Source organism: Theobroma cacao, chromosome 8 (genome assembly GCF_053813885.1).
Source record: "Theobroma cacao isolate CCN51 chromosome 8, ASM5381388v1, whole genome shotgun sequence".
NCBI classification, from domain to species: Eukaryota; Viridiplantae; Streptophyta; class Magnoliopsida; order Malvales; family Malvaceae; genus Theobroma; species Theobroma cacao.
Window position 1 is genome coordinate 5,830,427 of NC_142646.1, and position 13,776 is coordinate 5,844,202.

General features: G+C 35.3%; 3 protein-coding genes across 7 annotated transcripts; 1 reads left to right on the top strand and 2 right to left on the bottom strand.

Moving 5' to 3' along the window:
- The first annotated feature begins 331 nt into the window (after positions 1–331).
- On the top strand, positions 332–2,263 carry LOC18592241 (uncharacterized). Of its 5 annotated transcripts, none has more exons than XM_007018849.3 (3): positions 332–567; positions 676–830; positions 1,904–2,263. In XM_007018849.3, the coding sequence occupies exons 1-2, from the start codon at positions 450–452 to the stop codon at positions 828–830; spliced, it is 273 nt and encodes a 90-aa protein (XP_007018911.2). In that variant the 5' UTR covers positions 332–449; the 3' UTR covers positions 1,904–2,263. The 5 variants fall into 5 exon arrangements, with proteins under 5 accessions (XP_007018911.2, XP_017981592.1, XP_088665207.1 ...); XM_018126103.2 differs by having other exon boundaries at positions 1,960–2,263; XM_088809081.1 differs by having other exon boundaries at positions 2,026–2,263.
- Positions 2,264–3,030: 767 nt separating this feature from the next.
- On the bottom strand, positions 3,031–5,511 carry LOC18592242 (Co-chaperone GrpE family protein). Its single transcript, XM_007018853.3, has 3 exons — positions 5,072–5,511; positions 4,331–4,804; positions 3,031–3,486 (listed from the first exon to the last, which is right to left on the bottom strand). The coding sequence occupies exons 1-3, from the start codon at positions 5,324–5,326 to the stop codon at positions 3,280–3,282; spliced, it is 936 nt and encodes a 311-aa protein (XP_007018915.2). The 5' UTR covers positions 5,327–5,511; the 3' UTR covers positions 3,031–3,279.
- Positions 5,512–9,021: 3,510 nt separating this feature from the next.
- Positions 9,022–13,291, bottom strand: ARF17 (auxin response factor 17). Its single transcript, XM_007018854.3, has 3 exons — positions 12,021–13,291; positions 10,138–10,898; positions 9,022–9,249 (listed from the first exon to the last, which is right to left on the bottom strand). The coding sequence occupies exons 1-2, from the start codon at positions 13,035–13,037 to the stop codon at positions 10,179–10,181; spliced, it is 1,737 nt and encodes a 578-aa protein (XP_007018916.2). The 5' UTR covers positions 13,038–13,291; the 3' UTR covers positions 9,022–9,249; positions 10,138–10,178.
- Between the last annotated feature and the right edge of the window lie 485 nt (positions 13,292–13,776).

The following is a 13,776-nucleotide window of genomic DNA, read 5'->3' on the forward strand; positions in this document are numbered from 1 at the left end:
GAACTTTGTTATTAAAAATTGAATCAATCTTTTCAAATAATTTAAGCTTTTAATATTATATTTTGAATGATATTTTTATTCATGGACTATGTTGTTGTTGTCAATAAAATTTGACGATTTGAATATTAATATTTTTTTAATAACACAAATATTATTATATAAATTTAAGAATAATTACTATCAACGTATGTGATTTTCTTAATTTTAATTTTATTTTATTAGAATTTTTATTATTAACAAAATATAATTATATTCTCAACATAAAAAATATAAAAGAGAATAAGCACGGTAACCGGAAAGATGCGTACAATTGAATAATTTCTATTTATTTTGTTCTTGCTTCCAAGTTCAGCTAACGAAGTGAAGCCCAGCCCAGAATCAGGATAAAGACAGAAACGTTCTTCTCCTGGAAGAGGTCCGTGGATGCGGTGCTTCTAGCTTTGCAGTCCATGGAGTCCTCTTCATCGTCGACTTCGTCGAATTTTCTATCTTTTTGGAATTATCTCAATCTGCTACTAGTCCGTCCGATTATCGCAATCTTTTTCGTCCTCTCCTTCATTTTTCTATGTAATTTTTTTCTATGAAATTCATAATTTTATTTTTCGTAATTTAAGGATTTTATTGGCTGATAATCATGTGGTTTTTCACTTTGAATTTATAAATTCGAACTTATAGGGTGGTGGTTGGCATGGAAGTTAGTTCTGGTACACGTGCCACTGGTTCAAGAAATTTTCGGTCTGAGGAAAAAACCGGTTAAACCAAAGCCGCCGACTCGTCGATTATCCAGATATTATAACAGCATCAACGCTCAAAGTTCTTCTTCTCAGTAGGTAATTTATCTATTTGTTTATTTATTGTTTCTCTTTTGATTAATCTCAATTAACTCTGTTTCCGATCAGTTGGTTTGACATGAAACCTCTGACTTGTTCTTTGTTATATTACGTTCTGTGTAGCTTGTAAAAGATTGTATTTGATTGAATTGTTTGGGTTTCGATTTAAGTGTTGATTAATTGATCTTTTCTGAAGAACATAGTTTGACAGGGGGATGTCAATTAAGTTAAGGTGAAATTGATGCGATCATCTGCACTGTTATGTGAACCCTAACTATGGGAGAAACTTTACTATGATTTCAAAGATGGTAATAAGTAGTTTTATCACCCTGTGGTACACCATTTGTGCCTCGTGTGCAGCTGCAGTTAGTGTAGAATGAAAGGGATGACTTCCTATTGTACAAATAGACAAGGCAAGGTTAACTCATTTTTCGGCTTTAGACCTTGAAAGATGTAATTTGGTAATTGGGATTTATTACTATGCACACTCTTGAATGCACCTACAGGGATTTCATTCCTTCTGCTTCCATCCGGGATGCATTGAAAGAGTAATTTTGTCAAAAAAGAAAAGGTGATTAGCCGATGGCTAATTTACAAATAGAAGTGTCAAAGGTTAATATTCTTTTACATGCTCTTAATTTTGCATACTCTTTATAGTCGGTTAGTGAAAAGAATCTTGTATAACGGTTGGAATTCTGTTCCTTTGTGGTAGTTTGTTTTTAGAGGGTTTTCTTTTTGTTGGTTAGTTTGTTTTGCTTATGCTAGTGTTGGGGTTTCCTATGTGCACCTCTCTCTCTTGGCCTGTTCCTTGTTTACTTTTCACTTGTACTATTATTGTAAAGACCTCCTCCTCCACGTAATTTAAATTATCTAAAGGTGCATCTAAATGTTAAGAGGAGAGAGGGGAGGAAATATTATTAAATTTGTCAAAGTGGCTTGCGGTTCAGTCCATTCTTCTTTCATATGTGCCTATAATTATCACTGGCATGTTTAACCTGTGTGGGTCATTATCTTGGTTGATCTTATACTGCAAAAGAGGTAAATTGACTTTTTCTATGAATGGATTTGTGAAGTACCTGGGGTAATACGATTTTCATCCACAATCTGAGTGCACCTTTTGTGATGATAGCAGCCATAAAGCTCTGTTTTCAAATGATGGAACCTAACTGAATGCTGGTGGTTTACAATCCAGAAGACAGCTCAGAGCGCAGGAGATCAAAATTCTTCATCTCCTTCATGCTTTGAAGGACCAGAATGGATCTCAGTTCTAAAATAGCAAAATGCAAACTTGTTAATTGTTTGATGTAAATGAAGGAATTGACATTACACTTTACGACATCAAGAGGATTGGAGAATGTAGTTTTTGCTTCTGTAAATAGATTTTAATTGGTTGTAAAGATTTGGGTTCTTGAAAATATACGTGATTAACAAAAGCTCGCTAATCTCTCTTGTTCCATTTGACTTTAATGTTAGTTGAGTGGCAGGTACATTTATGTCACTGAAATTAGCTTTCCTGTGAAAGTAAAATATAAGTGATTTGGCATTTCACATCAGCAATCAACAACCAGAAACGGCTACAGAACCGTATTATGAAACGATGGCAGACGGGCTTGAACAATGCTCAATTAATTTCCTGTTCATCTCCCTGGGTGTGATGGCATGGGAGCACAAAGAGTGGGAAGAGAATCACAGCTATTATCCTCGATAGGGACTTTTCTGAATGCGACTTCTAAGTTGCAAGTTGCAAGTGCTTTGACAGGCACCTATGCTAAACATCAGACGTGGTGAAACACGGAGGGCCAAGCTGGTCTTAGTCTCATAGTCAGACTCTGAAGTTAAAGAAGATTCTGCTATGAATGCTATTATTAACCTTTCTCGAGCTTCTTCCTACATGTTTGTGAGTGTGATGGATGCAAATTTTCAGTTAAAGAAGAATGACTGCAGATTGGTACAGCATCGGGAATATAGGTTCTAGGATATGTGCATATATGTAGTGAAAATCAGGTTCAAGGTGGAGTTGAAATCTTAAGGACATGGGATTAAAGAAATTTTCACATCTATCCTGCCTGACAACTGAAATTTACTCAAATTTGACTGCTGATTTGCATTTGAAAAGCTGGTGTTTAAGCTAAGGGGTTGATAAACATCAAAGCACATTTCGAATCACACCAATACAATATACATGGGGATGCCAAGGAAGGAAAAAGAAAAGGAATAGATTTTGCTTTAACAAATCAATTAATGTGAATATTCTTAGTTGTACAAGTGCTTTGCCCGCTCTCAGACCATGAAGACTGAATTTGACAACATCGAAACCAAGGGTCACATGTCATAGGCAAAATAGCAAAGGAAATGTTCAACAGAAAAAGCCTTCACATGCTGATGAGATGGTCAGAGTGCCAATGCAAGTATCTATCCCCATTTGGATTGCTGAGCTTATAAAACAACATTATCGGTCATCCACTCCAGTTGTTGCAGGTTGCCCGGAAGATTTTTCAGCGGCCACACTTGCTTTCTGACTACCTAGCCCTGAAGAAACTTTAACCATCGCTGGTCTGACAAGTCGATCCCCAAGAAGAAATCCACGGCGAAATTCTTGGATTATAATCCCTTCCTTGAACTCTTGAGACTCCTCACGTGCTATTGCTTCATGTAGCTGTAACAGACAAGTGAATCAATAATGAAATGACTGGGAATATCAAGTGGCTAATTTCCATTTGCCAATGACTATCATCCAAAGTCTACAAGTTTATTGTTTCAATCAAACTTCTGAATAGTATATTTCTATTTTGGGCTCAAAATAAGGACAACATGCAATTTCATCATATACTGGAGTGGAATATGCCTAAATCAATAATGTATTGCAAGACTAACTAATGCCAGCCGGATGGCATAGTATTATCTTAGCCAATGATCCAGACAGGAAAACTAAACTGAATGATAGAAAACTATAGCTCTTAGTTATATGCAATCTTGCTTCAAAATTTTCTTTGTCAATACCTAGAATGTCCTGATTCAAATTGTAGATATGCATACTTTCAGTGCTGGAGATGCATGGCATCCAACTCTTGAGGTTATAAGCAAGTTCCAATTGATCACAGGTACCTAGTCCAAACGTGAACTATAGTTTCCTAATGTGATGTCACTCACTTAACATTCCATCACATGCAAGCCTCAAAGATAATCAGGCTAACACATGGAGCTTGAGACTAAAACCAAGCCTGAAACACAAACTGAACCAAGAAAAATTGAATAGAGACAAAACCCCAACCAGATTGAACCCAAGTCCCTCCTTGACTGAAGATTTGTATTATATAGTACTATTCTCAAAGGCCTTCTTCAAAAACTTAAGCTGATAGGCAACTAACTGAACCATGTATATATATATATCCAAACCTTGCAATATACTTTTCCAATGTGACTGAATTAAACAAAGCCTACTATGACTAGTAACAAGAAAACAGATATTATGCACAGTACTAAAAAAAAAAAACGCTTACAGAGGGATCAAAGGGCTTTCCAACAGTTGGTACAACAGCCACTTGCAAACTCCTCAAGATCTCCACAAATTGCTTGTATATGCCCTGATAACTCATATCTATTTTCTTTTCCTTCTCCGTTTCTGGTTTTATTTGTTGCTTGGCTCTCTCAAAACTGTCCACCATGGGCAAAAGATTCTCGATCACGTCTCCTTTGGCATCAGACCTTGTCGTAAGTCTCTCCTTCTCCGATCTTTTGCGGAAATTATCAAAATCAGCTTGCAAACGGATATACTTCTCTTTCCCAGTGGTTATCTCTGCAGACAACTCCAACACTTTTTTTTCCAATCCATTCTTCTCAATTTGTAAAATGCTTATTCTACTCTCTATCTCAGATACAATCCTATCATCTCCATTGAGAAGAGCCTCCTTGTAAACTTTAATCATGGCCTTTAAACTTGGCAAATTTTCTCCTATCAATGTTTTTACATCGTCCTGATAAAATTACTGCATAAAATTAATACTCCTATAAACAATGCAACAATAATAAGTATTTGTTATCAATTCAAATTACCATCTCTAGTTAATTTTCCTCTACCACGACGATAATAAAAAGAAGGAAATTCAACAAATCTTTTCTTTTTAATGCAACAGAAAACAACAGCTTCAATAGTAGGACACTATAACGACAGAATGAATGAGATAAAAAAAATTAAAACAAAATAAGAAACAAGAACCCAGAAGGGAAAAAAATGAACTTACAGTGGGAGCAGACTCTTGGGCTGAAAGAGAAGCCTTGAAAGTAAGCCTCTTGGGATTCTTGTACCTGTTCAAAGGGAAGGAAAGGTTGGATGGAGAAAACCCAGGTATGGGCTTTGAAAAACGAGGTTTTCGATGGAGAGATTGAAGGGTTAACAAAGGTAGTTTGTTGTCCTTTGAGGGCTTTAAAGAAGAAGAAGAAAATGAAGCTGCAAAGTGAGAAGCCAACAGAGAATGGTTAGAGAATGATACAGCCATTGCTTTATGTATAATTGTAGCAGATGAATCTAAGATTGCTAAAGTTTCTAACAGATTTATGTCAGAAAATTGAAGGGTACTTAAATTAAACCCTGGATAAAGGAGCAATAACAGATAGCCCTACGGCTTTCTTGCTGAAATTGCTTGCCTTTGCCGAACAGTGTTGGTAGAAGATCTGTCTGGAGCTTGAGGAGAGTTTGACTGACTAATTTATCCTTGGGCTGTAGAGATACAAGTGAACATGGGTCTGATTATTTTTTGGACAGAAAACCCAATCCAAACCCAATGAGCCTTTTAATACAGTTAAATCCAAACCCAATGAGCCTTATTAATACTAGCCTTTAATCATATTCACTCAACTGATCCTACCAACTTATCAAAATTTGGTTTTAGGGGTTTAAAATGTCCAAATTTAACCAACATTTAAATTAAGAGAAAATGAAAAAGGTTCGATTAATTGAACATATCATTTTTAAAGATGGAGTAGGAATCTTTAAATAAGCTACATGGAATTGTGGCTATGAATTTTTGGAATCCCAAAATTGATGTTTTGATCAGTTATAGAAATAATAACAATTAGTCAAAATATTATTTGTCATTTTTTGTTACATGATATGTTGATGTGATAAACTAATATAATCATGTGACATTTTTCACTCTTCATACTAGCATCATGTTGTGTGGACATATAATGATAACGGGTATTTTAACTAATGACAATTAATCAAGTATTTGTCATAAAAACCTATTTAACTAATGTTTGTGCAAACAAGGTTTAGATGAAATTTAAGGAATTAGAAAAATTGACTTCAATGTGAGCTTTTTAATAGACACTATATTTAAAACTTACTTCACCACCACCACTTAGCATGTAAAGAGAAATAATGTAAATAGCCTTAGGGATACAATAAAGCCAACGTCTAACTTTATCTTGCATTTTACGATAGTAGACTACTATATACAATCGAGGGTTTAAAAAGTTGTTTAGTTATAGAACTTATTATCTACGGCAAGTAGATTATAAGGAATTGGAACGCTTTTGTAATTTATAAGAACTTTAAGTTTTTTATTAATTTTCAGAATACAACACTTCTCTTGCTCTTGATTTTTCTATTATTGTTTATTTTTATTTTGATATGTCAAAATAATTGGTAGCAAGCCCTTTATATAGGCTTGCAAGTGTCTCTTCTTCAAAGACACAACTTTTTCATCAAAACATCTATTTGTCTTAAAAAAACCTTTACATTTTTTAAGATATAATTATTGGATAAAAGTATTTTTTCAATAATCATTTTATGAAATAACAATCACTTATTCCATAAAACATAGTCTTTAAGATACAATATGAAAGATAACTTTTCATATGTAAATTTTTGAGTTGTGGTGTTTTTCTAATTATCTCGTAACTTTTGGATTTAGAAGTGTTTTTTCAATATCTTACTTTACTAAAAGATATAACCATTCACATAAAAAATCTAATTACAATTCAATAATCATACTATGTTACTATATATAACATAATTTTTGAGCTAAGATAACTTTTTATTATGTGAGACAACTTTTTATTTTGAAAATATACCACTAACTAAAATATCACAAGATTGGAGAGGGTCAAACTAAGGTTAATGAATCAACACAGGGGCAAAGCTTAATATGCCTAGTCAAAGTCAAGGGCACAATCAATAATGAGCCAAAACAACCCAGTCCATTTTCTATTTTCATATAGGAGATAGGCCCATTGCAAGTTAATGCATTCATTTTGTTTCGATGTAAAATATTTTTCAAAAAATGTTTTTAGAATTTATGCTTGTTTGGGAGACATAAAAGTTATTTTAGATGTAAAATATTTTACGGCTTAACAGGAAAAATACCCATTGATCACATAAAATATCTTACGCTCTTAAAATATATTTTATGGAGAACAGAAAAATTGCTTTTATACTAAGCTTAGCACAATAAGTTTGATAAATATTAATATTTAACTTAAAATAATAAAAATATTAATACTTAACTTTAAAAACATTAACTTAAAATATTAATATTTAAATTATTCAATACTATTAAAACTAAAAACATATTTTTTAATGAAATCATTCAATGCAATTAATATTTTTATTTATAAAATGAATAAATTTAATTAATAATTATAACAAAAAATATTTCAATGATCATCATTTAAAGAATACATATTTATAAATATAGGTTTTAGATGTTTTACATAATTAATGAATGTTGATATTTTTTTAGTGTTATGGTTAAAAAATGATAAGATGAATTTTTTTTTGAAAATTAGAACTTACTTTCATTATAATATGTGATTAAATGCTTTGAAAAATATCATTATTGATTTTTTTCATTTTCATTTCCATTTTTAATTTTTCTCATTTTCATTTCATGTGAAAAATAAATGTCACGTGTTTTGTAATAAACTCCTATTTAACAGTTTAACACCCAAATAACTCCACCAATGATGATGAAAAATATTTTCCATTAGATGATACAAACAATAGAAAATGTTTTCAATAGTTTATCTAAACCATAGAAAATATTTAATTTTCCTATCAAATATTTTATGCAAAATTTTTTTTCAACAAGTTATTTTTTGGTTGCCAAACGGATCCTTAAATTTTGTATTGATACAAGAAAACAAATTTAAACTCCTACTAAATTTTAACCCTCCATGAATTTAAACGAAGATTAAAGCAAATTTTATGTATTAATATTATATTCTCTTTATTTAGAATTAAATGTTTATGTTTAATTTGATATCTGATCACAGATTAAGAAGAACACTCCAACCTTAAATTTTTAATATTTTTATAAAAAGATAATTAAAATTTTAAATGTAAAAAAAAAATAAAAGTGAACTTAAACTTGTACTTTGGATTATGAAAATAAATTGAACTTTGAAATAATGCTAAAATGAGGATAAAATGAAGGGTAAAATATACTAATACCATTAACTTCTAACCATAATTACATATGAATCCATTAATTTTTAAAATAAATAATCTGTCTTAAACATGTAAATGGTATTAATATTTAAACATGACATATCTAAAATATATTTTTTTTTATTTTTTCATCTTTTCCTTTCTTTCATGCCTACCGGCACTCTCTTACATTTGACCGGCCATCCCACAGTCGAATTTGATCGTATAATGCTAGATTCGATCGAATTTCCCTAGAAGAGCACGAGATCTACTTGCACACCCTAGATCTTGGGCTCCCTTAGAGAGAATGGGGCTCATCGATGTTAGTGCTCCCCTGAGGAGCACCAGGGTCCTCAAGGGAGAACTAGATTTGGTGCACCGCAGGGAAGTGCCGCTAGCTTAAAGATGGCCCGATTGAGAGCTTTTTTTTATGACAAGAGAGAAAAAAAATTAAGAGTGGAAAATATAATTTATAATAATTATTAAAATTAATAAAAGATAAAATTATTTTATAAATATTACCACTTTATCAAATTAAAAAAAATATATTAACAATTGATTAATGATAACGGTAAGATTTATATGGACACATATATAATTATGACAAAAAATTGAAAATGTCTGTGTATTTTACTCTAACGTTGATTTTATAATACAATTTAAACTAAACTTATTCCAAGAATCACAAGAGAAACTGAAGATGTGCTCCTAAAAGCCAAGCAACCGTAGTGCCTTGCAAAACAATTGTGATCAAAGACCATATTAGCGAAAAGCCCAACCTAGGAATATATGGAACCTAGATATAAGCGAGTCTACGCATTTCCTCCAATCATCCAGAGTTCAGTGCAAATCAAACAAAATGAAACTACTTAGTACATGTCAACGTTTTAACAGTCAAAAGTTTCCAAGACCTCAAACTAAAACAAAAACTCAGCATATACGGAAACTACTAACAGTCCTACAAGGTGTCAGCTTCCTGCCCTAAAGTACCTGCAACCAAAGATTTAAGAACAACAAATCAATATGGGTTATGGAAGGATCAAACAGAAAAGCATATAAAGCTATTTTACACCAAAGGCCAGCACGGAACCATAATAGATCACTAGTTAGCATTGTCTTAAATAACATTCAAGTTTGCTTATTAAGCCCCCTCATGGCAGTTTTCCAGAAAAAAAAAAGCTCACAAAACAAACTGGTTTTCTCAAATCCTCACTGATTCACAAGGCTTTTTGGAACAGACCCCTACACACCAATGCCTTTGGCTCTACCACAAGTCATCAACATTTGGGGTGATTTCTAGAGAACTCGATTTTTATGGCTGCAACCAAAGTCTCTTTATCATTTCCTGGCTCAACTGATTTGATAATATTGCCCAAAGATGATGAATGGCACACACATCATTTGGAAATAGGAGAATTATTTGTTTTGATGCTCATTCTTGGATGACAGTCAGCAGACGCCAGCAATATACTAATAGTTATGTATTCCGACAATGTTCCTATTGAGAAGATGCAGGTACAAGTCTAGTCACAATTGAACACAACTTTTTCCCCAACCTTCATAATCCTAAATGTCAACAGACATTTTTAAGATATGGTCATGCGTATCAAATGCATGACAAGAACCTAAGAGCATGATCTTCGAAACAGTAACATAATAACATTAAATGGAACATTTCTAAAGGAACAGGATGCCCAATAGATAAGACTTTAAAACATCCAGACTGCTCAAAAGAAAAGTATATTATGTAAAATAAATTATATATTACAAATAGCAAAAAGAAATTCCCACTACTTTGATAATAAAAATGTCACATTTAATTTTCAAAGTGCAATAGTAGCATGATAAGCTTGGGAAATCCAATCAGAGAAATCATACCTAAACAGTTACTCATCTGTGTGATGAGGACACGTATTCATTCACAAGGAAAATCCTTCAACAGCTGAGGCTCTTTGGCATTGGACATCTAGCCTGTTGAGCAGATTAGAATAGCCGTAGGCCAATGAAAGATCTAATGACTTCTCTGGTCCCGCAGCTTCATCATCCCTTTTACCACCATCATCTTCAATGGAACCAACATCATCAAATCTGCTTCTGACAGGCTCTTTCATATGAATTATCTTGCCAAACAATTGAAACGAACTAACACCTACTTTAGTTGAGTTGGAGCCCCCATTTACAGTAACTTCAGTGCCATAGGAAAGAATGCTGCTCTGGCTATCTGGTGACAAATTGTCAGACTGTGAACTGCCAATGTTGAGCTCAGTGGATCTCCCTTTCAACTTGGGCAACATATAGTTGCCAGAGAAGTTATCAGTGCACATGATTGGGGTATTCTCACTTGCATAGTTAGTTAAACTTTGCAAGTGAAAATGATTTTGCCTGGCTCCCTGCATGCCAGCAGGAAAAGAATTGTAATTCAACATTGATGGATTCATGTAGCCCATCATTGAATTAGTTAACCCTGTCATAGGGAAGAAGATTTCTCCCTCTGCATCAGCTGGCCCAGAATCCTGAGAAAACTTTAACTTCTTTGCCGAGGGGAATGAAGAATTAAGCGGTGAGGAGGATACAATTTCGACTTGCCATGGGCTCACTCTCTTTGCATTCTGGAGAACTTCAGGTTCGTCCCATGCAACCTATGATATAAAGATAGTAAAATTGAGAATCAGCATAAGGTAAAGGGGAGGAAATTCTATAAGAAGCAAATTGGATGAAAATTTAATCTTAATACCTCTGAAAAACTTAATGTAAATTAAACAAACCCTATTCTACCACAACCCAATCCCCAAAATGCTACCTTTGGAATACAAACAAACATAAAGCAAAGAAGAAAATATTCTCCAATTATTACCACTCATAGACCATAACTCTACCAAAGCACCAAAAAGTCACCTATTCTCTACTAAGAGGATAGGATGACATAGTTAGGAGTATCACAAGATAGTATTCACCTAAGCATTCAAATTCAAAGCATAGGAAAGTAACAAGTTGAAGGGATTTGATGTTAAAATAGGTAAACTGCATTTTCCTTGTTAGTCAAGTTACACAAAATTCAATACTTAAGCAATTTACTCATTTACCAAACAAAGTAAGACTTAACCACAAAAAATATAAATCAAATATAAGAATTTTGATGATTTTACAAATGACTTGCCAAAATTCAATAAGCAAAACAAAATTAGAACTTCCATCTTACCGTGAATGAGAAACCACCATTTAACAGGCCACTCAAAATTCAAACACAGTTTAGAAGAAACAAACGAAAAATGGTGAAAAAATTCCTAATCTAAAGCAAATTCTAAAGAAATCCTAGAAATCCATAATCTTAATTGCACCACCCCAACCTGGCCAACATCCTATGGAGAGTAACTCCAAGATTTGCTCGACTTATTTCGAGTTTCTGTCTCTCAAAATCTCATTTAAATGTTAAATTAACGACTTAAAACCTAACATAGCGCATTGTTTTTAGGGGAATGTATGCAAAAGGAAATATACACGAAAGTAAAATGCAGCCTGCTGCTACAACTTCGTAATCTCATTTCAACCTCAATCCCTCCAATCTATCAGTCTATCATCAGAACTTATCCTATACAAGTAAATCGCACTGTCCCACTTTCAAGTGTACGTTTAAAACTCAGTACATACTTCTCGATTAAATACAGATTAAATTGTTAATATTGAAGTCAACAGTAAACCACATTCAATTTAGTCAAAATGAATAACCACAATTCGAACTATTAAGACCGAAGCATTTTAACCTGAAGCATTCGCCAAGGAGAGCCAGTCCAGGGGCCAGAATCCGGTACCGCAGCAGACATAACCGTCCCTTGGAACCACGTCATTCGTGACGAATCCTCCGTCTCAACAGCCATCTTTACTCTCGTCCCTCCAGCCCAGAATATATTGAGTCCAGCCTCCACCAACTCGGCCCTCACCACGAAATCAGCCAACCCAGCCCGTGGATAGTACACAACCTCGAATGGCAAACCCTTCGCAGCCCTCTCCGCCGCTTCCGCCACCGCCTCCGCCGTCATCCTCCCCCTCCCTTCCCCTTGCATTGCTCTTCCATCACTAGGCTCTCTCCACCTCCCGAAATCCCCGCCGGCTTCTCTCTTCATCGCACGCCGAACTCCAATAAACATGTTCCCATTGCAGTCCCTCATGAAGACAACAGAGTCGCCAGCGATGAGCTTCTTCTGATTAACGAACTTGCTCCATCCTGTGGTGAGCAGATGCCGACGTGGCGTTCCTCGGTAAATATGGCGAAAGTCCCAAACGCCACCGCGAACGTCGGTAACGGAGAGAGTCTGAACCGGAGGTTCAGCGTTGTAGTCTAGTGGCGGGAAAATAGAGTCGGCGCAAAACCGGGGGACGGAGAAGCCACCGCCATTGTTTGCATCGGACGGCGTTAAAATCTTCGCAAACGAAACGATCTTATCAGAATCCTCATCGTCACCGTTGATATTTAAAAATTGATTGGGAAGTCTAGAAGGGTCGACAGGGACGAGGAGAAGTTTAGCGAAGACTTCGTCGGTTTTGGGATCGGCAAGGCAATGAACTTCGGAGATAACGCAAGGGATGAGAGGTCTGGAGAGTACGAGAGAAGACAGTGCCGGAGTGGAACCCCAGGATTGTTCCACGTGGCCTTGAGGGAAATAGTAAACCCTAGAATGAACGGTGGGGATTTGAACGGAAGAGCCAGCGCAGGCTCGCCAGATCCTGGAATCGACGTGCCGGAACTCAGGAGGAGGAAGAGGAGGCCGTGGAGGCGGCATTGGGGGGCTTAGGGTTTGGGTAGAAAAAAAAGGGAGGGAATTCAAAGGGATAAAAGAAAAATAGGAGAGTACGGCACTACGGTGTGTTGAAAAAATGCAGAGTCTGAGACTTTCTTTCTTCCAGTTTTTATAGTGTTTTTTGGTGTGTCTGAGGTGATGTAGGAAAGAGAGAGTTCCGTCTCGGGGTCGGAGAAGCGGGCACGAAAGCAAAGTTTTGTTCGCATTAAGAGAAACTAAAAACCAGGGAAAGGCCATTTTTGATTGGTTCGAAATTTACAGTTTTAGCCCACGACCAACTTAACCGCCTCTACGGCTCTACGTTACTCTTGCCACGCTACCATTCCAGAGCGTGGACTACAATCGCCTTTTGGTGATTTAATTCAAGTACCGGTACTACTAGACTAGACTTCTAACTCCGAATAAACATGAGCTGTCTGTGCATAAAGTACGAAAATGCCCTTCGATGATGATGGCGGAGTGGGCATGTCAACCAATCAGATGGTTGGGATTTCATTTTTTTTAGTGGGGGAGGGGTAAGGTCAACGTGAAAGACTGACTTGTTTGAGTGAGAAAGTGAGTGTCTGTTTGGCTTGGGTGAGAGAGAGAAAATCGGAAATTGATGTGGGAAGGCCGTTGAGAGGGAATTTCGGAGGGTAAAGGGAAGAATAAATCGGGCAGGTGATTTCTTGTTGCGTTTTACGGTTAGAGAGAGAGAGAGAGAGAACGTCCCGATTGCAAC

Bases quoted from the DNA above. Each gene is read 5' to 3' on its own strand.
- LOC18592241 (XM_007018849.3), top strand. From the start codon at position 450: ATGGAGTCCTCTTCATCGTCGACTTCGTCGAATTTTCTATCTTTTTGG. The intron at 568-675 runs GTAATTTTTTTC...TCGAACTTATAG, and splicing joins CCTCTCCTTCATTTTTCTAT to GGTGGTGGTTGGCATGGAAG.
- LOC18592242 (XM_007018853.3), bottom strand. From the start codon at position 5,326: ATGGCTGTATCATTCTCTAACCATTCTCTGTTGGCTTCTCACTTTGCA. The intron at 4,805-5,071 runs GTAAGTTCATTT...TAATTTTATCAG, and splicing joins CCCAAGAGTCTGCTCCCACT to GACGATGTAAAAACATTGAT. The intron at 3,487-4,330 runs GTAAGCGTTTTT...TGTCTGTTACAG, and splicing joins GAAAGCCCTTTGATCCCTCT to CTACATGAAGCAATAGCACG.
- ARF17 (XM_007018854.3), bottom strand. From the start codon at position 13,037: ATGCCGCCTCCACGGCCTCCTCTTCCTCCTCCTGAGTTCCGGCACGTC. The intron at 10,899-12,020 runs GTTAAAATGCTT...TTTATATCATAG, and splicing joins CTCCTTGGCGAATGCTTCAG to GTTGCATGGGACGAACCTGA.